Source organism: Haliaeetus leucocephalus, unplaced genomic scaffold (assembly GCF_000737465.1).
Source record: "Haliaeetus leucocephalus isolate CR32 unplaced genomic scaffold, Haliaeetus_leucocephalus-4.0 Scaffold915, whole genome shotgun sequence".
NCBI classification, from domain to species: Eukaryota; Metazoa; Chordata; class Aves; order Accipitriformes; family Accipitridae; genus Haliaeetus; species Haliaeetus leucocephalus.
This window is the reverse complement of record NW_010973351.1, coordinates 4,456,350-4,482,981: the sequence shown is the minus strand read 5'-3', so window position 1 is coordinate 4,482,981 and position 26,632 is coordinate 4,456,350. Positions and strand designations below refer to the sequence as shown.

The window sequence follows — 26,632 nt, the reverse complement described above, 5'->3', positions numbered from 1 at the left end:
CTCTTGCCCCCCCCCCCCCCCCCCCCCAGAAGCTGCTCATAGCCCTTATCCCTCTTGTAACTGTAGATGCCGTGATTTACTTCCCCCCACTAATACAGAGCAAAGAAATAGCACACAAAGCAAGCTAAAACGATTGCACATATAGGCACATTTTGCCCTGAACACCAGGGATAGAGCTATCTACGGAAAACAGACTTGTTCACACCTCTGATTCATTTTTCTTACCATTCAAAAGAGCCCTTCAGTTTTGCAAATATGTAAGAAAATGAGCATTCTCTGCTTCCTCTGCCACGTCTTCTGCTTCTGATCTGCCCTCTTTCTTGCTAGGAAGGGATGTTTTGCTCTCCCTTTCTGCTTCCCTTCTTTCAAAACATTAGAGAACTCCTTGCTAGGTAACTATTCCTAGCTATCAAGTTCCCAATTAGGCGATTTGACAATCAGTGACAATACAATCTGTTTTTCCTATTATGAGCAGGCTCTGCTCTATTAGCTGTGTCCTTATGATCAGGTCCATCATAAAAGGACACACAATTTATGTAATGTAAGTTTTATCAGGCACAAACACACTAAACTTCCTAAAAACCCCAAACCCATTATGGACATACTTCATTCAAACATCAGTTTCCAGTGATAAATACATACCCTTAAATTAACTGGCGTATCAGGATAATGTTTAAATAGAAAATACCAGTTTTCTCTTCCCCAAAAGCATAGATTCCCTTTCTCAATATCAAGTCATTATAGTATCTGGACAGGTTTCCTGTTTCTTGTTTAAAGTCATTGGTAAAACACAGATGATAGTGCAGCTGATAAAACACTGATCTGACCTAATCACATTGACCCAAGCTTGCTAGAGAGTAAAGCTGAGACTTCTGAGATTATAAAGTTAGAACCTACATCTCACAAGATGTCAATATTGCAGCTACATTTTCCCATCATTTTATTCTAATAGCACAGAATAAAATGGAAAAAAAATCTATGTACTGACCAGAGAGCCTAAAAGCAAGCACTTATTTTCTAAGTCTGCGTAGTCTCTATCCACAACCCAGGCTGCTGTCATACCAATACCTCAGCATGTAAGGTGAACAGAGAAAGGAAAAAATTAAATATATAGCAATACAGTTTAACCACAAGGTTGCAGTCTTTTTAACCTTATCTTATTAATATATCTATCTACTTGCATCTGTAAATACATTCCTTTTTTTTTTTTCCTCCTCCTTCTACCTGTAGATGCTGGAGGTCATTGGATAGGGGAGAAGGAAAATTTTTCTCTATTGCAAATGAAACTAAATCTACAGAGCAACATAATCTGTGCATGGAACAGCAAAGATAGGAGTTACAAGAAGCCCTTGCTTGCAAGAGATTTAACCCATTGTTAATACTGTGAGTCTACTAAACATAAAGCACATTTTTCTTCACCCACAATTATTGCTTCTTCACTTATGTGCAATCAAGTCATGTGCATATGATATATAATGACACATGACTGATTTCGAAGTCTTGGCTTTATGTACAAGAACCAAACGTGATACTAGTTGTTTCAGCAGTATATCCCCTAAGGCCTACATCTCTCCATGAAACTGCACCAGTAATACATTTATAATAGGCAACACTAACTACTGCAGAACATAAAAATTAACTGAAGTTATACTTACTGTAACCTGGGAAGCATCCATGAATTGTAGGCCAAAGTAATCGGTTTCCACAAGGTCCAAATGATATACAATCTGGTCAAACAACTCCTGTCCCTTTGCATTTTTCTGTAACAGAAAAGAAAGTAGGTTTTTTTAATGGGTGGGTGCAGGTTGGTTTGTTTGAACAGGTTTCTTTTTAAGTTCAAATGGGGGAAAGGAGATGCACAATGGAAAATAATATCTAAATAGTAATACTTTTTATTCTAAAGAATTGTATTGACATTTCTTTTTTATTTTCTTCAAGAAAGATACAGTGACATGTTGCTGCTGCCTGCAGCTATTTCAACAGCATCGGACTTCACTCTCAATGAAAATTTTCAAAGTTCGCTGTAACTCAAAGTGTAGGAGAGAAAGGAAAGGCTTATGTCCTGTAAGTGTCCTAAGTCACATTTTAAACCCCAGGAAGCCAAATTCTCCAGGAAAAGCTTGCTTGACACACTGCCTGAAATCTGCTGGTTGTTATCACATATCAACTGCAGTCATGCAGTGCCATACCACCACTCAAGCTGCAACATAAATTCTGGACAGCTTGAAGACTTGAAGAGCACTGTGAGGAAAATTAATGGCATTTGATAACAATCTTTCCATAATGTTGCTAAATGCAATCACATTTACAGTCTTTAAATGGAGAAACAGAAAAAGGGGGGGGGAAAAAAGCTACAATTCTTACTCGGCATGCCATCTGAAACACATAGGCATGGAAACAAAACTAACCCTAATCGTGGGCTATGGGTAGACAAGTTAGCTGATCTTAAAGCTAGGCTGCATTGGCCTGTGTACTTGTTCTGAGGTTAAGCCAAGAATTTGGATACCCAGTGTTTCAACTTTGAACACTAGAAGCAGCAAAGCTTGGAGGTTACAGGTGGGTAGGAGAAAGTGGGAATAACAAACCAATTTTTCATGTAAACCCTGCTGTGTTACTTGGGGAAGGAAGTTTTCAAGTTCCTGAGCAAAAAAATCCCCCTTGGCTAAAAATACATGAGATGATCATAAATCTCAGTGAGAGACCGAAGCTACAGGTGTATTCTACACAGGAAAGTACAGATCTGGAACCACTTATGTGCCTGCTGTCCCTCACATATCTTTTTTTTTTTTTAATTTTGTTTTTTTTAAAGCTCTAACATATTAGGCATTACCACTTCATCCCAAAATGTAGCAAAAAATCCCTGATTTCAGCTGAAGGAGAGCTAAACAGCATTCAGTTCCTTCAGTTTGGCCTTCTGCACAAAAGCAGCATCAAATGGAACACGCAGAACTCCTGTCCAGGATCCCAAGCTGTCTAAAATCTGTCTTTTCCAGCAAAAGACAAGATGAAGAGTTTCACCTCTCTCTATTTTTCCAAGGTCAAGCAAGCTTAGGTGTAGGTAGCAAGTTTTATTTGAGGTTTTGGTTTTGGTTTTTTACTAACAACGCAGAAGCACAGAAATTGAAGCTTATCAAATTTCAGGAACAGTATTAGGAGCTCCATTAAAATAAGCTGCATAAAAACTTAAAACAAGCATTAAATTATCATCATAAGATACTGCTTTATTATTTTGGGGGAGCAAGAGGTAGATAATAGCCATTCTTAATCAAAGTTCAACATGCTATTAAAAGCAGATGAGAATACAACAGCTTCTTAAAGCAGTACACTGCTAACAAACCATCACCTTTAGATGTACAATAACTGCTATAAACCAAACAAAAAGATTGCTAAAATGTATCCAGAATGTATTTTCTCATATGTAGTAAATTCAGCACTTGTTAAAAGAAGCCAAACCAAAGCACAACAGAATTTAAACTGATTCTGCCCGAATGAGGGAAGAGGAAACCCTCCAAAGCAATAAAAAAAGAAACGGCAAGACATGAGGAATTCACAAAATCAGAAAAAAACGATTTGATGCCCTACAATCTCTCTGTTCCTGGTTGCTTGCTTTATGACATTAACTGCCAGTACGTTTATCTTCAACTGCCACACACCCAATAGAAAACAGAGACAGCACACTCCACCTTCTGTACCCAAATAGTAGTTAATGTTCAACATACGTGTTACACGGAGAATAGCTCTGCACTGCACGGCTAGACCATAAAATGCAGTATTACATACACAGCTTACAGGAGATCATAACATTTAACTTGTCAGTAAATGAGCTTTCCCAGCAACTCATACCACTTAGATGATAAAGCTTCTGCAGCCAACAAATTGCTGACAACAAACTTTCTTTGAGATGTTACACTAAAGGGGGAGATAAAAGTGGCTAACTCCTTTCCTCTACTGACAGTAAAGGATGACCTGTTCTCCTTTCTTCTGCCTCTTCACTGCCTGACAATCTAGGGAGTCAGATTGAGGACTGATAAATTGGTACCTGTGCATTGAATGAAATGGGTGGTGTAGGCAAAATAGAAGGGTTTTTCCTCCGGATTTACATATGCATAGAAGTGGTCTCTAATGGAAAACATGTCCATATTATGAGAAACTTGCGATTTTCACACTCTTTGCCTCCTCCCCTCCTTCTAGATAACACAGAAGCTAAAAAAAATGCTTCCTCTTTCAAAACCTGGTACCACATAAATAATATGAAACTGATTTCATACAAGAAAATTTTCATAGTAGATCTAATCAGTTGCAATTTAACAAATCACACTTGCTCTATAGACCTTTGACTAGCGGATATTTTTTGAAGATACATCTAAAATAACCCAACCATAAACTAAGAATATTTTACAGTCCTACCTTGCTAGACAGATGGTTCAGAACTGTCAGATATAAAAGACCTGCATAACTTAGATCTTAAAAAAGGAAGAATACGGAAACAAACAATACACATATACTACTATATACAGTTAATACTTTGTTGTTGCAGAAGTTGCTACAATTGGGAACAGTGATGTAAGGAAAGTTGCAAAACCTTGTTTGGTTTTGTGGCTGTGGTTTTTTTTGTCAGGTTTTTTTTTTTTTTTTTTTTTAAAGCAACAATTAAACTACTGCCAGTTTTTGGTGGAGTGTTCCTTGGAACCCAGGAGAACTTGTGTGAGCACCATGAAACCTCACCGGCAAACACTGGAGGGGGGCCATTTCAAACATCAGGCTTACAAACAAAACTACAGCCACAACCCAACCTAAAATTGAACTAGCAAGAGGCAGTCACTTCTGCTCCTTTTTGCCTCTTTCTCCTTGAAGAAACCTAGAAAGACTGAATTACATTTGCAGGTTGGGAAGCTCCACGATAATGAGCAACTACTGAAAGGGAAAAAAAAAAAGAAAAGAAAAGGTGTTTCTCATGTCAGTCAGCCCTGCTGTGCCTGGCAGTCATGCCAGTTTCCTCCACTCTGTACCCTGGAAGCCCTTCTTAAATAACCCCCCCATCATATTTTCTTTGTGACCATGAATCATAGCACCAAAGAAAATTTTTACGTTTAATGAGAATTTATTGCTGGGTTGTCCTACAAGGACTCAAATCAGCATGGGTATAAAGCACCTTGTAGAGACACAGCCACGGCTGCATGGCCCACATTTCAAGTAGGTTAACTTTTTAGCTGCCAAAGACTTCCAGTCTCAGGGAATCTACGGAAATTCTTGTCAGCTAAAACCTGACAAAACAGAGATTAACTTCTCTCATTAGAAACTCTGCCAGACTTGACATGTGAATAGGCAACAGGTTTTAACATGCTTTTGGTGGGCATGAGGGAAAAGGCAAATTCATCAGCCAGGGACATTTTACACCAACTGGCTCTGTCTAAACAGGCTGATCAGTGTTGATTTTAGCTGTTCCAGAGTCGTTTGAAAGGTTTTCGCCAAAGGGCACGAAAAGCGGACATCCAAGCCAGAAAAGTCCCATTTTAGTGCAGTTACGGTGCAAGAATGTCATCGATCGTTCTCAGAACACACACAGCAAAGCTGGACAGCTTCTGTGCACACCTTCCCCAAACTGAAGTGCAGTACGTAGCAACCAAGCGCAGTGCATTTACATGAACCCAAGTGGAGTGGCTGAAATTGTTGAGTCATACGAGAGAGCTCAGGTTACAGCATTACAAACGAACTATTAACAGTTTTCAGAAATAGCTGAAGTTGTGCTTGAGAAAACAGCCTGTCAAATAGGCTAGGAGGTACATGAAATAGCCTGCAAGTTGACAAAATGATAACAAAAAATAGGCAAATAAACTCCTGCCAAGAAAAAAGTGAAAGCCAATTAACTGTAACGTGTCCCAAACGGAATACTGAGTAGTAGCAGAAATGAGTAGGTAGGGCAGATTTAGTTTCTTTTTCTAAAGAAAGCACAGGATTTTGTATTCTGCAATACATCAAATATTTTTGCAGAGTGGGCTGCTATGATCTCATGGTCACAGACCCCAGGTTTTGGTTTCTAGTAAGTTAGTAAAGGAGCATTTGTAGCTAGCAATTCTCTGCTCCACAGGCCTGATATTGCTCTACTCTGATGGCATCAGCATTTCGTCTCCTTGGCATTTGCTGGAACTGGGTAGCTCGGTACGTTGTGCTCGGTCCTCTTACACCCGAACTGTTATGAACTCATCTTTCAAACCTACAACTAAGGCTTTATCTGCTGGCCATGTTCCTTAGTAGTGAGAATTCGCTTTGCCTTTTAACAATCACTGGCAATGTTGTTTCCCAGCATTTCAGATATACTACAGGCTAAACATGCATAAAGCCATCTGGGCTTCTGATTAGCCTTGACTCCTGGTACTCGTTATCACCTGTCCTTTAACTTGCATGCTTCTAGATAGTCAAGCCCTTGGTTTCTCAAACACATTCACCTGTACTCAAAGAAAGCAGTACTTGCATCATTTTAAGCACAAAAATGCAACTCTTTCTATATTCTTATAAATCTGTTCACGAGGTCCCTTGGGAAGACGGTGGGACAGACATCATCCTCTGTGCCCTCTAAACTGGGTCACTGGGGGGGTATGTGACTACAGTGAAGTCATCCTTCGGACCCTGACTCTTGTAGGCACATCAGAGCTAGCTCTTAACTAAAAAGAGCTGCATATTATACAGCACAATTGCTATCATAGCTAACAGCTTCAGCCAAGTACGCATTTGAGGCCATGGCCGGGCTTGCAAAAGCTGCACTGAAAACCATGCTATCCATCCCAGCAACGCTGCTATAGGTAGTACTGTCAAAGACAGTAACATTTTTTCAAGTTCCAAGAGATGACACTCTGCAGAGGGCACGCCGCTCTCTGCAAACTAGCCATGACCTTGGTGCCTGCCCCACTCTCCTCCCAGGGAACCTAATGAACAGATTCCTAAGAATGCGGAGAGTTGCATTTTTGTGCTTGAAATTATGCAAATATTGCTTTCTTTCAATATACAATAAATTCAGTGTTAAGACTAAAAGAAAAGCAAGTTATTTCTTAACACATCACATTTCCACGAGACTAACTTGCTCGAGCTATGTGAAGATATTACGTTATTTTCTTACCAGTCAACCATTGACTCAAGTTTTCAGTTCTGGCTCCAAGCTCACTTGAAAATGTGACACTGTTCAAATGACCATTAAGCCTCTCACCCTGTCATGGCAGTAACAGCAGCATTGCTTCAGAGCCTGCTACTGCATGCAAATTATGTTTAAATGTAGTACAGACCATAGAAACAAGCAGCATTCCTGAACGTGCCCAGAAGAAAATGCAACTGATGCATTTGAACTTTCAGCTGAAGCAGAACAAAATTCATTCTAGCCCCTTTGAAGAATTAGCTAAAAACAAGAGCCAAAATCACCTTAACCTTCCCTTAACCTGCAAGAAAAACCCAAAACAACAAAAAATGCCAAATGCATACATATACCACCAAAACCCCAGCCCTTCAACAGAAGACAAAAAGTCCCCTGAATAGCATTTACTTATTATAACCCTGAAAGCACAAGCATTTTTCTCCCAGTCATTTTTGTCAAGGCCCCAAACTAAAATTGCCATTTCCTGAGCAAAAGAAGCTTACAGGCAAAGTTAAAGAACGCCTCAAAAAACAGCAAAACACCAAAGCAAAAAAAACCCCAACCAACAAACCAAGCCACTTCCTTCAAATTACTCTCAAAGCCTATGATAAAAATAGAACTCTCAAAAACTAGGACTCTCAGAAGTCGCATCCCATCAAGAGGACAGGGGCAACCTCAAATAAAGAAACAGCACACTACCATTTAAGCACATTCTCTCTGCGGGTAGATTGGCACGTAACAGCGCAAGCGAGCTGGATTTCTGTGACTAAGATGCCAACGAGAATTTGCAGACAGATACTAAGAAAAAAATCCCCAAAGAGTTGGTATAGTAAACCTCACTATTGCTGCACAGCAGCATTTCTCAACAGCACTCAAACTCTCATCTCTCCACCAATTATTGGCAAGAATAATCAGTGTTCACTCCCCGCTAAAGAAGATGGAAATGGGGATTAATGACTGCAAATGACAAGTAGCACCTCTGCTCCTTTCCACAGGACAGCAAGGACTGAAAGTAGAAAGTCTATAGAACCAGTACGGAGAGAAGCCTGAACAAGAACAAATAAATACATCGCCATATTTTATACATACCAGGCAAGGCACTACCTAAACCCAAATGGCGCTGGGCTTCTAGTCTGATCACGATACCTTTACCATGCTAGCATGACATTGGCCAAGTCTCTCGTATCAGCCTAAGCTTTCTACCTGCTATGTAAGGGCAGTCACTTGTGTATTCAAAAAACAAACAAACAAAACCAGAAAAACAAAACCAAGAAACCCAAACCACAAAGAATTAAGGGTGGGGAAGAATAATACACTATTTTCAAGCTCTGCAATAGGAATGAAGAAAAGATTTTTAATTATTCATGAAGTACAAACTCATTGAGATGAATCAAATATTGGAACGGTAGCACAGCATCGTAGAGAATATACAGAAAATATAGCAGAGGAGGAATTACATTACATGCAGAACAATCACTACAGAGCCCAAAACCATGCCAAGTAACCTGTTGGGAAGATGTCATATGTACAGCAACACCTAAAATCTAAAACAGATTCAAGAAGGTGAGATTTGAAGGGTGAGCCTAGGGTTTCCTTTGCCTTTGCCAGTTCGCCCATCCCTGCTTCCAGTCACTTTCTTCCCCACCTCCGAAACACATTCTACCTCTTCCTCAAGTGGACAAGTACAAAAAGTGGACCAGCTTTGTAAAATTATCTGTATAATGCTAACTTTTTCTCAAAGCTGCTTTTGCACAGTTGTTTTCAACACACATAGTTTCACTAATTAAGCTTTATAGTACAGCCCTTCAACAACTAATTACAGTAGCACACCTAGAGCGTCAGAAGTCCATTTTGCTAGTGAAAAAAGGACCATGAAAGTATCATGTCTCAAGACCTACATTATCTGGAAGGGAGAATTCCATCACTTGCTTAGGTTTTTCAGGGAAGATGTCAGGGCTGGACACAGCTGGTTCTAGCCATCTCCACAATGGACGCACTGGTGGTGGTCAGAAGGAAGCAGGTACAAAAGCCAGGAGTGAAGGAGTGGATTTGAGCCTGGGAAAGAGCTGTCTTTATCTTGACCCATGAGCTTCCTTGTTCCTAATTTTTCTCCACATTTTCTTCTCCCATCCTGTGGATAGGGGCTGGGTGGGAGCCTGGCTGTCGGCTAAGGCTAACCCACCACAGTGGGGAAACCTTTATGCAGGGCAATTTTACATTTCAATCATGTCATCGGTCATCTGAAGGGCATGCTGTCTTTGAAGAGCCTTTAATCTCTCCAAAAGCCACACGAAGGGCAAGCAGATACTACCGCAATGGGTGCCCTATAAACGCAATTACTATTGGCAATGTTAATATCAGCACTGACATTTTTATTTTATTGGACTCAGATGAAGGTGAGAGTTTCTGTTTGCTGTCCCTGTCACCTACATGTACTACTGGCAACACAGACCTCTTCCAAGAGCAAAGCACTGTCAACACTTCTAAATGGGATCCTCAGGCAATAGATAAAAACTACCATCAGCCACAGAACAAAGGAGTATAAAAATCCTTACTTGTAACTTTACGTTCCAGAAGTGGGTCCAGACTCCTGTTATTTCAGATACAGACAGGTTACCCCATCACATTTGTACACTCAGAGGCACAATAAAAAAAAAATCATTATTTGCATGGAAAGATGATTCTTTTTCACCCCTAGACTGCCAGCTCCCCCTCCTGAACTGCCTGAAATACTACATGCCCCTCAGGTTCAAGCACACAGTTGAAGAAACACAAAGTAGCTAGGATGAGGAGAACAGAAACCCATGCTGAGACTTCTTAACCTACATGATTTCATTTGAAATATAATTTACAGTTCTTCATCCCCACAGGAAGAGGTAGAACTCGATAAAGCTAAGCTGCAGGTGTTGAAGTGGCAGCCACCTCTAAGAGATACCATCAAACACATAATGTAACGTTTTGCTTCCCTCTCGTGACTTGCCCATTGCCGTCCTGCACAAACCATGGTGGGATATAAGTACCATTTTGCTGCAGAGCTAGAGAAGATTCTAGGTAATGACTTTAAATTGCATTTGAGAAATAATACAGAACACCAGCATAAGCTAAATTGACCTAAAAGAGAACAAGGAGAAAAAGGCAAATGCTATCAGAAGAGAATCCCAGGAGAGTTTAGCAAAGACTCTCTGCTTTCTTATGCTAATGGCAGTACCAAAGTTTCAAAAAGACATCTTTGCTTTCTTATACATCTGCATTTGAATGCTCCACGAGTAGAAATGGTGTTAAATAGATGCAATTGTACAAACAAAATTTTCCATATGGACACATCTTTCATATACATTTTGCATGTATATGTGCCTGACTCAACTCTTCCCAATTTTTTTAACTTGTTTTTTAACTTATTTTTATGACTGTCTGCAATAAAACGGTTTACTGATAAGGCTCTAATGGCAACCTTCGTCTAGCATAGACACAGCTGTTTATCCACATTCTGAAGAATGAACAAGGGCTGACATGTCTGCATTTTTTTTTTTAATTAAAGAAAACCCACATTTAAGTTAGAAGTTCCGAGTGTCAACATGAGGACCAGAAAGACTGTGTTATAGCTAAAATTGATTTCTTGCATTTCATGCCAACCAATAGATCACCCAATCAAGTTAAGTAAGTAAGAGGCTGAGAAGATAAAAGCAGTGATTATTGACAAAATCTCTAACACCATAGTTATTATGCAGAAAAGCACAGTATTGATCAGAATCCGGAAAAGTGACATTTTCAGAAAAGACAGACAGAAAAGAGGAATCACAAATCTGCACAAGTGTCAGACTCCTCCCCTGTCAGGTTCCCTGCAAGCTGCAATTTTTGCTGCCCGCTTGGAGGAAATATCATACGCCAGCACTTCCTTTGGATGTACCTTGAAAGACTGCCTTTGGAATTTTTTAGGCAAAAATAGAGATGAAAATACATGATCAAAGGTACATGCTGCATGTACATACATTCCAGAGAGTATAGGCAGTTCAGCAATAGTTAGAAGGCTACCCCACATATGGTTTGATTTGAAAATCCATTTGCAGCAGGCTGCACTTTGTAGTAACTTGCAGGGAAGTTTGAGTTTTGTCTTTCACTTTGAGGTTTGGCTGCCCTGCCTGTCTCCATGCCATTAAACGGATTCTGGCCATTTACATGTCAAGGAAAATAAAACAGGATCCAAAAGACTATAGTGTAAATTAAACGCAAGCACGATAAAGGAGTAAAAAACTAAAGTGTCAGCTTTTCAGCTTGCTTATTTTACCTGTGTATTAACACCACCTCCATAGGAGCTTACACTTTTGACTCAGACCACCACACAAACATCGGAAAACTTCGCCATCGCCACAGTGTTTTCCAGAGATTCAGTAGAACTCGTTAAGCTGGCAACACTCCCAGTTTACAGTGACAGGTTAATGGGGCATTCCTTCTGGCTGGCTCTTTCTACCTGGGCATTTTACCTCAACAGTTTTGCTATGCTTGACAACTTTTACAAAAATCTTTTTCTCAGAGTCTGGACCTCAAGACAGATCAGATCAAACACTCCGAATTGGCCAGTCACACGTGGCTGAACTGCTACTGTCTCAGTTATTTAAAATGATAACTTGGTCTTTTAGTCAAACTTCTTTTTTTTTTTTTTAATTCAGGGAAAAAAACCAGCAAGAATTCCTTACTTACAGTATGAATATATCAGACCATGCTAGCATAGTCAAGTCCATATTTAAAAGCCACTGTAACATGAAGCCACTTCACAGCATAGATTTTAGTTGGAGGGATAATGGGCTAGTTAAAAAAGGAATCACTCTGTGGTGGCCCCAGCAAAGGCTCTACCACCAATTCTTTGCAGTTGCAAGACAGTCTCCATGCAGATATTAACAAAAATGTTTGGTTATAAAGCAGACAAACAAAATCAGTAAAGGGCTCTTTGTCTCAGAAGAATTTTATTTCACTATGAAAGCGAACACAGGTGCAGAGAATTCCCCCAAAGTCACAATACTTCAATTAAATATTCAATCAATACTCAATTAAACCTAAACCACCAGCATTAATACCAAGCATTCTGATGGACTGAAAAGTGACTCACTGAAGGATCAGATTTTGCTGTCCTAATTCCTTATGCTATCACTAATCACAGAATGAAAGAATCCCAGGTTGGAAGGGACCCCAAGGATCATCTGGTCCAGCCTTTCTTGGCAAAAAGCACAGTCTAGAGAAGATGGCCCAGCACCCTGTCCAGCCAAATCTTAAAAGTGTCCAGTGTTGGGGAATCCACCGCTTCCCTGGGGAAATTACTAATAGAACCAATGTTTCTCATTTCCAGACTTGGACAACAGTCAAGAGCAAACTCCAGTTCTTCTGTTGGAGCAAAGTTAACGCACACCAAGCTCTGGCTGTAACAACAATTTTGCTGCCTAATGGCTTTTAAATGACACCGACAACTCAGCTGACTTCAAAGCCATACACATGTAGCCAGCAGAGCCTTTCACCGCAACCAAATACAACACTGCACCAATGACGTAGGAAGAACAAGTGTTAACTCACTTGTTCAGCTGTGTCGATTCAGAAAGAGACAGCATGTGATGAAGTTTATTCAGGCTGAGCAACAAAGCACATATGACTGTTGATACAGCCAAGGAGTCTGTAGATTAAGAGAGACTCAGTTTTTCATCTCACTGTATAGAAAATACCATATGTTGGGGGAAAACAACCAATTCAGATGAACAGAGTGATAAGCTGAATGCTCAATCACTCGCCAATCATGCACACTGAAGATCTTAAATTATGCCCTCTTTTTAAATTTTGGATGAAAGACCAGCAAAAGTTGTTTATCTCGACTGTTGGGTTTTCAGCATGGTCTCCCACAACATCCTTGCATCCAAAGTGGGACATGATAGTCTAGATAGGTGGATTACTGTGGATGGTTGGATCACTGGGCTCAAAGGGTAGTCATTAATGGTTTGTACACTACCTGGAGACCAGCTGTAAAGAGAATTCCTCAGGGATCTATCCTGGAACCTATCTTGTTTAACACCTCCATCTACCATGTGGAGTAAAAGATGGAACACATTTTTGCTGACTTTTTGGAAGACACCAAGCTAGGGTGTGCAGGTGACTTGTGTGAATGCAGTACACAAGGACGCCGACAAACTAGAGATCAGGAAAGGGCTGCAATGGTGTTATGAGGCTGGACCATATGCCCCATCAGGTCAAGACAAGTACAAGATCACTACAGTGACAGGCAAAACAGACTCAACTTGGGGAAGATTAATTTAATTTGCTGTCAATTAATAGCAGTAGGATAGTGAGAAATAAAAACAGAACCAAAACCACCTCCCCCTCCCTCCACTTCTTCCCAGGCTCAACTTCACTCCTGACTCTTCTACCTCCTCCCCACCGAGTGACACTGGGGAACAGAGGCAGCGGTCAGTCCATAACACTTCGTCTCTGCTCCTCCTTCTTCCTCATGCTGTTCCCCTGCTTCAGCATGGGGTCCATCCCACGGGATACAGTCCTTCATGGACTTCTCCGCTGTGGGTCCTTCTCATGGTCTGCAGTTCTTCAGCAATGGCTTCAGCATGGGACCCTTCCATGGGGCACAGTCTTTCGGGAACAGAAAAGGGGTCACAAGTCCTGCCAGGAGCCTGCTCCAGTGCAGGCTCTCCACAGGGTCACAGCCTCCTTCCAGGCACATCCCCCTGCTCCGGCGTGCAGTCCTTGATGGGCTGCAGGTGAATATCTGCTCCCCCGTGGACCTCCCTGGGCTGCAGGGGGACAGCCTACCTCACCATGGTCTTCCCCACGGGCTGCAGGGGAATCTCTGCTCCGGTGCCTGGAGCATCTCCTCCCCCTCCTTCTGCACTGACCTGGGGGTCTGCAGGGCTGTTTCTTTCACATTTTTCTTGCTCCTCTCTCTCACAGCTGCTGTGCAGTGGTTTTTTTCCCCTTTCTTAAATACGTTATCACAGAGGTGCTACCAACACCGCTGATGGGCTCAGCTTTAGCCAGCGACGGGTCTGTCTTGGAGCCAGCTGGAACTGTCTCTGTTCAACACGGGGACAGCTTCTGGCATCTTCTGTCAGAAGCCATCCCTGCAGCTCCCCTGCTACTAAAACCTTGCTAGGTAAACAAAATACAAATGCCTACCATCCCTCAGAGACTCCACAGTCTTGACCTCGGTATCTAGGCTTCTCATACATCATGTACAGATTACTAGGCCTTCAGTATGAGATTCAAAATAGCCTGTGTTCAGGCGGAGGGTGGAGAGCAGGGAGTCACCTCAGTCAGTCTTACTGACCTAGGTCAAGACAAGGCTATCTTAGATCTGCCATACTCATCCTTACTGAAAGACAATACTCTCTACTCACAGACCACTGAACTCATGTCCTCAATGAATGATAAACACTCTTTCACTCTGTGAGAAGCTCCTTTGTCTGTCTCTCTCACCCTCCCTCCCCACCACCAGCATTCAGAGGATGAAATGCCTCTACCCTATTATTCAGTAACTTCAAGCATTCAATTAAAAGTCATATATATTTTCTATAATATATTTACTGATACAAACACAATCAACCCACCAGAACGTAGGTTATTCTGATATGAGAACACTCTCTCCTTCCTGCTCAGAGATTCCACGCAAAGTGAAGTGCCAAGACTCCATGGGTCACAGAGTCAGCGGGGAGCACACACGTGCCTGCAAGCAACACCAAATGCTTTCCCGCCTCATTTTCACAACATCCAGAGGCTGTGAAATCTCATGTATTTCAAATTGTCCTTCCCCAGCCTGAATTATTCTCTCATTCCCAGTGAATCCATTTTCCCTGGTGAATCACGAAAACATAAAATTTACAAACTACAATATGGCAAATATTTAACACTTTAAAAGCATTTTTAAAGCTAATGTTACTTGAAATGTAAACGTAGGTTACCCACCCCCCCCCAACCTATGTGAGTCAAACTCTCCCACTTTCCCCCACCCCCTAATTTAAGTTTCCTGCAAGTGAACAGACCTAAGATTGACAGTTCGTTGGTAACAAGCCTCTCCTGATTGTGTGTAACTCACACTGAATTAATGCAGTTTTGTTTACAATGCAGCATTTAGAAGCAAAGCGTTTTCTCATGTTATCTTCCAGTTGTCTTCTAGCTTTCATCACTGTTAAAGCTGCTGGTTGTTTTGAATTTTGAGGATAAACCGTGAACTAGGGTGAGTATTAAATTGTAGGAATTTGCTGAAGCACAAGGATAATGGTAGACATCAAACTCTAACTTAAACAATCATCTCTGTTATTCTACTCCAAAACGTCTATTTAGGCAAGTGTAAGTGCTTGAAAAATGGAAGCCTAACTACAAAAGCATTTTTTAAAAAAATCCCTTGGTGTAATACATCTGGTTCCCAAGACACACAAGATCAAATAACAATTTTCAGAAAAGTGCACGTCTAACCAGTTTGTTTTAAACCAACACATTCAATGCTTAAAACACCATCTTTCAGAGAGCCACCAGTTGTCTTCAAGACCCTGGAAGGGGTACATGAATGAAAGAATGAGTTATGGCTTGTTTACCTTTTGGATACTGAGCATGAAAGCCTGGGAGAGCATCCCTCTGTATGATAACTGACATTCCACTTCCCTCATGGAGAGGTTGTGCTACAAATGATTTATTCTGGAGTAACTCCTGCACCTCGGAAAGAGGAAGCTGTCAGGAAGTTGAGCACCCATTTCAGAATAGGTGGTCTGCAAGGTAACCACAGCAGAACAACTCTGCTAGAACCACTATGGCTAAGTTCCTTATGCTGTTAAGTCTTAATACTAAAAACTAAACACATATAATTTTCTACTGCTTAATGAGACTGACTCACCAAAGATTAAAAAGGGTTCGAAGGGCATACCAAAAACATTGCTCAAAATAAAGAAATCCCTTAAAAAAAAAAAAATCTACCAACAGTCCTGAATATACTGAATATAACCTATCAAGATGAAAAAGAACTGAGTGTAGTATGTAGAGTACTCAGTGGTGTTTTTCATTAGTGATATTTACATCATACTTAGAGATGAGAATTTACACAAATTGCAAACGTCTTCCTCACTTTGGAAGATATCAGCAGGCATGCTGCATTATTTAGAAAGCTTCATAAGGAAACTAGAACTGTCTTATTTACATTTCATTTACATGTCAGAACATGCTGGTGCACATGTAACACTACGTAACGGAACAGACATCACATACCGTATTTTTATCATGCACTAAAACCACATCGTAATTTTTTTCAACAGCTCTGGACGGCATCTGTATTTTTTGCACTTTGTAGCAGCTCAGCTATCGATCCCATATTCTTCTTCCAGCATCTTGATAAACTGATTAAATCTTACTTTGATGTTTTCAGACAGGGTAGGGGCTAGTGGAGCCAAATAATCTTCTGTTCACGTAATGTTACAATATTAATACAAAAGGAGTATTTTTGTCTGTATTAAATATAGCAGGCAGATCAACTACCTGGCAAAGAAAGCATGCAATACCAGGAGTATACATCTAACATCTCATCTGCTACTGATCCAGAAAGTGAAGAATCAAAGTCACTGCTGTGAAGTAGAGGAGAAAGACTGTAACTGAAGAAGCTAAGGCTGCAACTATGTGTAACATTTAAGAGTCAAGAGAAGAGAGCAATAAAATGTGAGAAGGGAACAAGAACCACAGAAGCAGGTGTAAATTTTGACACTGAGGAATGCTAACTGGGGAAGAGACAATGAGGAGAAAGACAGGAAACCAGCCAGTCATCTTCTACTAGCCTGGAAACCACAGGGATTGCTAGCATTAATACAACAAACACCTTTCTCTATTAGATGGTATACACACTTTACTGAGTCTTACAAGATCTGTTTAAGGTCATGAATTTATCTTGCTGCCTGATCCTGCAATGTCCAGTGCAACCATGCCTTAATGGTGCCTGGCTGGGCACCATTAACATGATCCAGATGCTCATGCTATAGGCCTTGCACAGCTGTAGGACTCGAGAGGAGCCAGTCTATCTAACTTTCGCCTAAACACAGCTATTGGTAGCTTAAAGAAGTTATTTTTAAGTAGCTTAACTACAAAAACAAATGGAAAAGCCAAATCTGGAGGCCCCAGAGGAGGGAAGAAGATGGCATTAGAAAAATAAAGCAGACTATTTATAGACAAATTTATTAAACCTATAAAAATTTTCCAAAACTAACAAAATTCTTGCACATGTAAATAATTGTACTAGAGAACATATTGCAAGACAAGAATCAAGGTACAGGAGGGAAATAGATTGGGCAATCAGTTGGCAGAAAGCCCTGAATCAACGGCCCATACTCAAAGGATTGCCCAAGCAACACATTGCCCAGATAAACAGCTCCAGAAAATTGTGCAACAAACTCTGAAGTGCCAGTGCCTCAAATTAAGAGAAAGGAAGCACAGCTCTCACACAGCCCACTACCCCGCTACGGCTTTCAAACACAAACGCATGAGTAACTCACTTGGATTTTGCGCTTCAGGTTCCCAACACATGCCCACTACAAAATAGCTGGACTTAAAGATTATTGTAAAATTACTATCAATTCCAGACAAAAATATCTGGTGTAGAGGTATGGCATACTACTTCTGAAAGATAATAATTAAGCAGCAACTAAGATGAAGGTAGGGGGATAATCAGTGGTGTACTAGTCAGAATAGAGGATTATTTCATACTAAGCATATTAAGCATGGAGATTTGGACTATGTTGCTGCAGCAAGCCAATGTTTACACTCAGAAAGTAAACTCAGTCCTGGTGTGAATATACATAGTCTTTACTAACTCTTGAAGCCACAGACAGGGATTACTAAACATACTCTTAAGAATTCACAAGCTCTCTACTGCTTTCAAGTTTCTTGCTTCCTATTATGCTGAACTTGAATTCCCATCCATCAGTGACAGAGAAAGCCCTTGTGACAAAGATGCTGATTTAGTGAAATACAAGGAGCTTAAGACAAAACTGCTTCTGAGGAATTCCCAGCTCCCCAAAGTAGTCAACTGTGTGCATGAGCGCACATGTGAAGATACCCACACACACTTAAGATCCCACTTTCTCAGCCCCATTTCAGTCAAGAGGCTGATTCGAAGCAATGAAGCCTATAAGGATACTAAGGATTCCCCAACAGCACTGTTAGAACTCCATTACTAGGAGGGAATTTCTCATCGTTATGGGGAATATTAAAAAACAAAACAAAACAAAAATAAAATTTGCCAATAGAACTCTGCCTAGACTCCAGTCCCTTGACAGGAAGAAAAGCCAGACTGCGATCCTGAAGCCAGAAAGATAACATGTTCCCCTAGGACAAAGCCCAAAAGACTGCTTGTGCCAATGCTGAACAAAGCATTCTTGTTCGAAGGGACACAACTGTGTTTTTTTCTTTCCCCACCTCTCCCCCTACACACTGAAGGTACATTAATTAACTGCAAAGCATGCTGCTAGAGCATGTTAAAGCATCTCCACTGAATTCAGAGAGGTTTCACATCTTTACACACACACTCCCAAGCAAAATAAAAGAAAAACAAACCAAAATAATGTAAATATATCAAATGACAGGAGGCTCCAAAATATCCTTTGTCTTGCTGATCCAGACACAGTAGGGATCGACAGATAGATAGGCAGATAGATAGATAGAAAGAAAGAACGAACAAACAGCCAACTCCTGAAAACGTTTAAGGTTAGAGATCTCATGGCTTCTCTGAATCACCTGCTCTAGTGCTACACTGTCTTCCCAGTGGAGAAATTTTTCATTATGTCCAGTGTGAACCTCTCAAGCAGTAAACAGGTCTTTGGTCTTGTTATATCACCTGCCACTACCAAGACATCCTTGGCTCCATCATCTTTGTAACTGCCCTCCAAATAGTTGCACGCTAATATTGGATCACCCCTTAGCCTAGTGTACTTCAGACAAAGCTCACTCCCTCAGCCTCCCCTTGCAGATCATGCAGACCACCCTGGTAATCATCCACTGAAACATTTGCAGTTACTTGACATTTATTTTAAACTAGTGAGCTCAAAAGGAATGTTGCTGGTGTAGGCTCATCAGTGCCAAGTACAGAAGAACAATAATTTCCATTGATCTGCTGGCCATGCTCCTAATGTAGCACGGTATGAGATTCGTTGACAATGACAGCACACTACTGGTTCATTTTCAACTTGGTTTCAACTATAACCCCCAGTCCTTTTGAGCAAAGCTGCCACCTAGCCCACCAGTTCCCAGCCTGTACTGATTCATGGTATTGTTATGCCTCAGGTGCACAGCTTTGCACTTTGTGTTCAACTTCATGAAGCCTCTGATGGCCCAAGCCTTAAGTCTCTCAAGATCCCTTGGGATTTATGCTTTGCCGTATGTCATGTCAGCCACTTCCACTAATTTAGTGTCATTTGCAAATATATGTCATCTTCCAAATCACTAGTTATTGAAAAATATGGACCCCAGAATCAACCCTTGGTGTACTGCACTCAGCTGCCAGCTGGATGTCAAGCTATTGATAATAGTCCAGCTGATTTTCAATGCATTAAGCAGATTGTTCATCCAGTCCATACTTTGCTCAACTTCTAAATGAGAATGCAGTTGCAGGCAGTGTCCGAAACCTTAGTAAACTCAAAAAGCAATATATTCACTGGTCTTATGTCATTCATATAGCCAGCCATTTTGCCCCAGAAGGCAATGAGATTGGGTAAGCATACTCTTGTTATATGCACACTATTAAGTATTCATTTCTTGACCATGTATTAGGAAATGAAGCCCAAAGGGAGACAAGCCATGATCCTTCCAGGGATCGAAATGAGGCTGGCAAGCCTACAACTTTCAAAGTCTGACTTTCTTGCAGATGGGTGTAGCATTATCCTTTTCCCATGACTTTGCACCTTGCAGTCACATTGCCAACCCTTTCAGCTTCCTAAGGCGAATTCGATCCAGCACCATGGATCTTGGTATATCCAGTTAATTGTAATGCATCCTCATCGAGCCTTTGGAAGACATCAAGCTGAGGGCTGTAGCTGACATACTCAAGGGCAGGGCTGCCATTCAAAGCAACCTAGACAGGCTGGCAGAACAGGCCAATAGGAACCACATGAAATTCAAACATAAACAAAGTTCTGTGCTTAGGACAGGCTAATCCCTGGCAGTAGTACAGGCTGGGGTCTGATTAGCTGGGGAGCAGCTGCGCTGAAAAGGACCTGAGGCTCCTTGCAGACAGCAAGCTGAACACAAACCACAAACACACCCCAGTGACAATGAAGGCCAACAAGCATACTGGACTGTATCAACAGGAGCAGAGCAGGTAGATTGAGGGAGCTCACTATTCCTCTTTACTCGGCGCTTGTTAAATCACATCTGGGAGACAGCATCCAGTTTTGGGACAAGTATAAGAACGACATTGATAACTGGAATAGGTTCTGCGATGGGCCACCAATCATAAGGGGATTGCGGCATTTTCCCTGTGAAGAAAGGCTGAAGGAACTGGGTTTGTTTAGCCTAGAGAAAAGAAGGATTTAGGAAACAGAAGAGCAATGTTCTGATACCTAAGCATAAGTAACTGGAAAGACAGTCACGCTCTTTGCTGAGGTGCATGGTAAGAGAAAAAGACACAAATTGAAACAGGAAAGGTTCCAACTAGATATACTAGAAAACTTCTCACTAGGCTGCCCAAAGAAGTTGTCTTGAAAACTTACAAGGATGGAGATTCTACAAGACGAAGCCCTCAGTCTGAATTCAAACAAAAAACTGGTCTAAATTCAGTTTTGACTCTGCTTTGAGTACAAGCTTGGACTATCATTCCAACCCACATGACTATGAACTGAAAGCATCTGGAAATGTCTCCAACAACAAGAATATTCTCTAGTTATGCTAAGCATTTTCCTGTTTAAGTTCCTCTGAAGAGCCAAGTTTTGGACAGCAACTTTACCTCTTTGTATACCACATCATTTTTTCTTCCACTGGAGAAATCCAATTGGTTTTATAACTTCAGGATTTATGATTCAATAGCTTATGAAGTATCACTTTACAACATTTCATTATGGCCTCTAAACTTACATTGCACCAAAGAAAAATCTGAATTCAAAGAGGGGAGGAAAACACCTCTCCACATCAAGATAGATAGAGGTTGTTCTGTGACCAAAATGATCAAAGTAAGTATCTCTATCTACTGATAGGAGGAAGGATTTGAAAATATTTCCAATATTTTAAAAGCACTTCTGTACTGAAAAGTACAGAAACAACTGTCAATGTGTTGAGACAAGGTACACATGAGAACACACACCACAGTATCTCTCCACCCTCAACAAAGGAGGGAGCACTCTTTCAATTCCCAATCCTTTTTGACAAGAGTAGAAAGGCTAATAAAAATACTGCACTGACCAGCAGTCAACAGAACAATGCTTAATGTACGCCCAGAGATCTCTGCAGTAGATGGCATCTTTTGGTGAAAGAATAAACGGCATTTTCTGCAGAAGGCTGGAATAACTAATTTCAAAATAACAATGAACAACTCGTGAGGTATCTCTTGATTTGCAGACACTCTATGAAGCATCTGCTTTACTGTGTCTAGTTCTGTCCAGAAAGGGCCAAGGAGGGAATCTTTCTGCTCTATTACAGATGGAGGGATCCACATGCAATTATACCTTAGCAACACGAGCCTCAAAAATGCCTGCTGGCTTGCTTCTTTCAGAGATGCAAAGTGGTCCAGGACCCTGCAGCTGTACAGCCTCACTGTCAAGCAGGCAGCAGTTAGAAAGAAGCTTTGCATTGTTAATGCCAACCAATCTTCCATATGCCATTTTTCAAGAATTCCTACTATTAAAAAGGGAAAAATAATCTATTTCTTTTCCCTTATCAACCTAGGATACCAGAAAAGCAAAGCTGCTTCCATAACCAATTCTACTATGAGAAAAGTTACCACTGAAGTGGAAAATAGCAATATTCAAAGTAAATCCCCATAATATCACAGTAGCACTTCAGTGAGATAAATACAAAGGAAAAAGCTCCCAAAATATGAAATGGTCCACTCCAAGGAGGTACTTTAAGTAAGCCCTTCCACAGGACTGGATCCTATCTCTACTCATTACTAGCAAGCAAATCCACACTAAAAAGAACAAAGAAAAAAATCCCTCTGATATACTAATCAGGTACCATGATCCCTTAGAACAAAGGTCCTGGACAAATATTTTTAAATTTTATTCATTTATTCTCAGCATACCTTAGAGGGGGGGTAATTTGTCTAGGAAATGTTACAGCAAATAGTATGAAGACAACTGCATTTACAAGCTAGGAGTCTATTGATAGACTATTTCTTCCATCCTACTACTTAAATAAAAACCCAAAACTTTTAAGTGCTACTTTCTCCAGCTTGTGCCTTCTATCAGAATAGGAGAGGACTGCCCTCTTTCCACAGTTAGAACGGGTTATTTCTGCAAATTCTCAGTATTTCGGGTTTCACTGTAAAATACTTGCCTTCTCTTCACAGGAAGAGAAGTACATAATATGTATTACATTACTTCCCCCCCCGCCCCCCTTTTCCCTCAGACAAGGGCATTTCAAGTATTTCCACAGGGCATATTACTTTCAAGGTTTCCACAGGGCTCCAGGTCTCCCACTTAAGAGTCCAAATGACCACAATGCAGAAGATACATCCGAAGGGAGGATTAAGATGGATGTTACCTCACAGCAAAGCCTGTTCCTTCTATTCCAACAGAGCAATTAACCCAAAGGTTGAAAGCAGAGCTACAGGTGAAGTATATTTCTAGCTTAATAGGTTCCCAACATAAGTTTCCCTAAATACTCTCATAAACAAGTTAGAGAAATATGACCCAAAATACAGCGATGCGGGGACTCATCTGGTTGATCAACTGCACTCACAAGACAGCAGCTGAACAACCAGCAGAAGGGCATTTTAAGTTATTTCCTGGATCTGATTCTTTCCAACAGTTTTAATTAGTGGTTTGGATGACAGAATGGGTATGCCTTTAAACATTTATAGATGGCATCAAAACCGTAGCTCAAATAACTTCAGTGAAAGTGTCCAAAATAAACAATTCTGTACCAAGAATTTTTTTTAAAGATCACACTAAAAAGTCAAAGTGGTACTAGTAAAGTAAGTATTAACCAAAGGAGGTTTAAACACAACAAAAATTCCATTAAATATAAGATACTATACAAAGGAGATAAATCAAAGAAGCAATACAGCAGAGGAGAATGGGTGCTCACGGTGGATTAAAAACTGCACACAGTCAATACTAGACTGTTGACAAAAAAACACAAGTCCCATTTCTAGGAGGAGTGTTATCTTAGACAATCAGTGAGGTCTGGAAAGCAATTATAGTTCCTTGGTGCTAATAACACATTGCAATTGGAATCACATACTCAGTTTGGGGCTCCATGTTTTAAACTGCTGACAGATGAAGAGAAAGCACCCAAGAGAGAACTGCAAGGATAATGGTTTTCGCAAATGTGGCTTATAAGGAACAACTAACAAGGCTGTTTGGCTGTTTGTCTCAAAAATGCAAAAGGCTATGCTGCCTACCACCTAGGAACCCACAGCCCAACCACAACACTCTAAACATATACTCTTTCAATACACAGAAGTGTGTTATGAAAAGGACAGCAATCAGTGATGTTCTGGATGGAACAGGAAAGTTTAAGCTTGCAGCTGAGATTATTTGGATGAGAATAAAGTTTTAATAGTTAGAACACTAAAACAAAGGAACAGGATACGGAAGGATGTTGTGGGATCTCTTGCCTTTGATAATTTGCAAGAACAAGACTGACAAATAGTCCAAAGAGACTTGATTCTGCCCCACTATCAGGGGTAAATGAACACCATCACTTGCATTTCTGTGGTCCAAAATGCCTTTGCAGTATTAAGTCCTTGTCATCTTCAGAGTGAGTTTGTTCTTTAATTTAACAACTGCCAGTGTTAGGAACAGAATCAGAATGGTTGAGGTTGGAAGGGACCTCTGGAGGTCACCTGGTCCAACCCCCCTGCTCACATAGGGCCAACTATAGCAGGTTGTCCAGGACTGTGTCCAAATCACTTCTGAATACTTCTATGGATGGAGACTCCACGACCTCTCTGAACAACCTGTTCCAGTGCTTGGTCACCCTCCCAGTAAAAAAAGCTTTCACTGATGTTCAGATGGACACTCCTGTGCTTCAGTTTGTGCCCACTGCCTCTGGTCCTGCCACTGGGCACCACTGAAAAGAGCCTGGCTCCAACTTCTTTGCAGCCTCCCTTCGGGTACTTATACACATTGATAAGATTCCCCCCCCAAGCCTTCTCTTGTTCAGGCTAAACAGTCCCACCCTCTCAGCCTTTCCTCCTCTGACAGATACTCCAGCCCCTTAACCACCTCAGCAGCCCTTCACTCAACTCTCTCCGGTATCTCCATCTCTCTCTTGTACTGGGGAGCCCAGAACTGGACCCAGCACTCCAAGTGTGGCCTCCCCAGTGCTGAGCAGAGGGGAAGGATCACCTCCCTTGACCTGCTGGCAGCACTCCATCTAACGCAGCCCAGGATGCCGTTCACCCTCTTTGCTGCAAGGGCACATTGCTGGCTCATGTCCAGGTTGGTGTCCACCAGGACCCCAAGGCCCTTTTCAGAAAAGCTGCTTTCCAGCCAGTCAGCCCCCAGCATGTGCTGGTGCATGAGGTTGTTCCTCCCCAGGTGCAGGACTTGGCAGTTGCTTTTGCTAAGGGACGAGAACGGGAAGGTAAGACTTCCTACCAAAGAACAAGCTGGTCTATGACTCTTAACAAAAGATTAAATGGTTTCTAGATTCTGTCTCCCTACCACTGCTGTAAGAACTTCTTGAGAGAGGGGTCACGCACTCTTTCCGTGCTTTAGTGCAAGAGTTACGAGTCACAAAACGCAAAGGTCCTGACAGATCAGTTCAAACCACTGAAGTCTCACCCACACATACATGAGAACGGACAATGCCACACAGCATTTAGGCATATTTTGAAAGGAGAAAAGACTGAAATACTCTTTTCTTGTTTATTCCTCTTTTTAATTTCTATTTCATAATTTTTACTTTTTCATCCGTTAGTAGCTTAGCTTTAAGGTAAATAGCAGAACTTTCCTTCTATAAGTTATATTCTTCTTCTCAACACTGACTTGAGCAATCTGTCTCCCAACTGTCTTATTTTTATACTTTACCCATTCTGTTTTCTTCCATATTTTTCACCTTCTACCACATCTTTCTTCTGTTCTCTGCATCATTTAATCAACTCTTAATACTGCTCTTCAGAGCTATAAACTTACAGATCACATTTGCCTTCCTACAACTTACACTTCAAGATCTTGTCAAGCCTGTTCTCCAAGGCGCACACACCTTCAAGCTAAACGAAATATATTTAAATGAAGTCTGAAATTACTACTTGATAAACAGCACCGCACTTGTACAGTGTCTCAGATGTGACTCATCTCTACCAGGGAGCTAATATACACATGCATGCCAAGATCAAATAGAACAAAACAAATGCTATCAAGATTAAAAAGAATCACACATACACAGAGGTTGGCATTTACAAGACACCCCAAAGGAGTGTGCGCCCAACTGAATTGAAGTGAAATTTGGGCACATATCACCACCCTCCAAGGCACATAACCTTCAGCTATACTTCAGGTTCAAACGAAGAACAAACAAATAAAATAATTAAAAAAAAGGCAACAATCAACAGAAATAACTCAGCGCTGAGAGGCAGACTTCCGATTTTAAACCCTAGGTTTTGCTATTGCTTCAGTCCCTTATTTTCCCAATTTGTTAAACAGCTGTCTGTGAAGTTTTGAGATGTAAACAATGTAGAGCATAGGCAGAGGTCTATGCTGCTTTCAGTTTAGCCTGCGGGAAGCCCAAATAATTTCATTGGGAACATAGTTTACAAAAAGCTGTATTTGTTCCCAATATTATTGCTAGTAATAGTGTTCTTTATTCTGGGTCACTGTGCATGTCTGTCTCTTCCAAGTATGGAAGTAAATTCTCAGTTATCACTCTGCTATTTCAACACCCAAAACTCAGATGGAAAGATTCAGGTTTGTAATAACTCTTTCTACATTAGTTTCTCCCGTGTATTACACTCTGCTACAAGCAAGCTATGACTGGTAGAAGCCTGCTTTATTCCAGGTTATTTAATAGCACTGAGTTTATATTTCCTCCAACATGAGGAACATTTCTTGATAATACACATCAGATAATCCTGGAATGTGGGTTCAGCTTTCACCTGAAGCACTGCTGCTTTACCACAAGCAATCAGGCCACTTTCTACATACTCAAAATGCTCTAATTTACTGAAACTTTGAACTTCTCTGCTATCTGGGATTTTAGCACCTTTACTGGCAGAAAAGTATACCCTTCCAGTTTATTTGGGGGAAAAAAATGCTATTTATCTGTGCTAGCTATGCCATCATTCCTAAGGCTCTAATTGTCTTAGTAATTCATTCTCACACATGAAAGGCCCCCCCC

At 41.0% G+C, this 26,632-nt stretch overlaps 1 protein-coding gene across 1 annotated transcript in view; it reads right to left on the bottom strand.

The window, feature by feature from the left end:
- The window catches only part of EPB41L4B (erythrocyte membrane protein band 4.1 like 4B), a 195,098-nt gene that overhangs the window by 114,907 nt on the left and 53,559 nt on the right, over positions 1-26,632 (bottom strand). Inside the window, exon 6 of the mRNA XM_010583595.1 lies at positions 1,656-1,760. Coding sequence (XP_010581897.1) covers positions 1,656-1,760 — 105 coding nt within the window. The remainder of the gene's footprint in view (positions 1-1,655; positions 1,761-26,632) is intronic.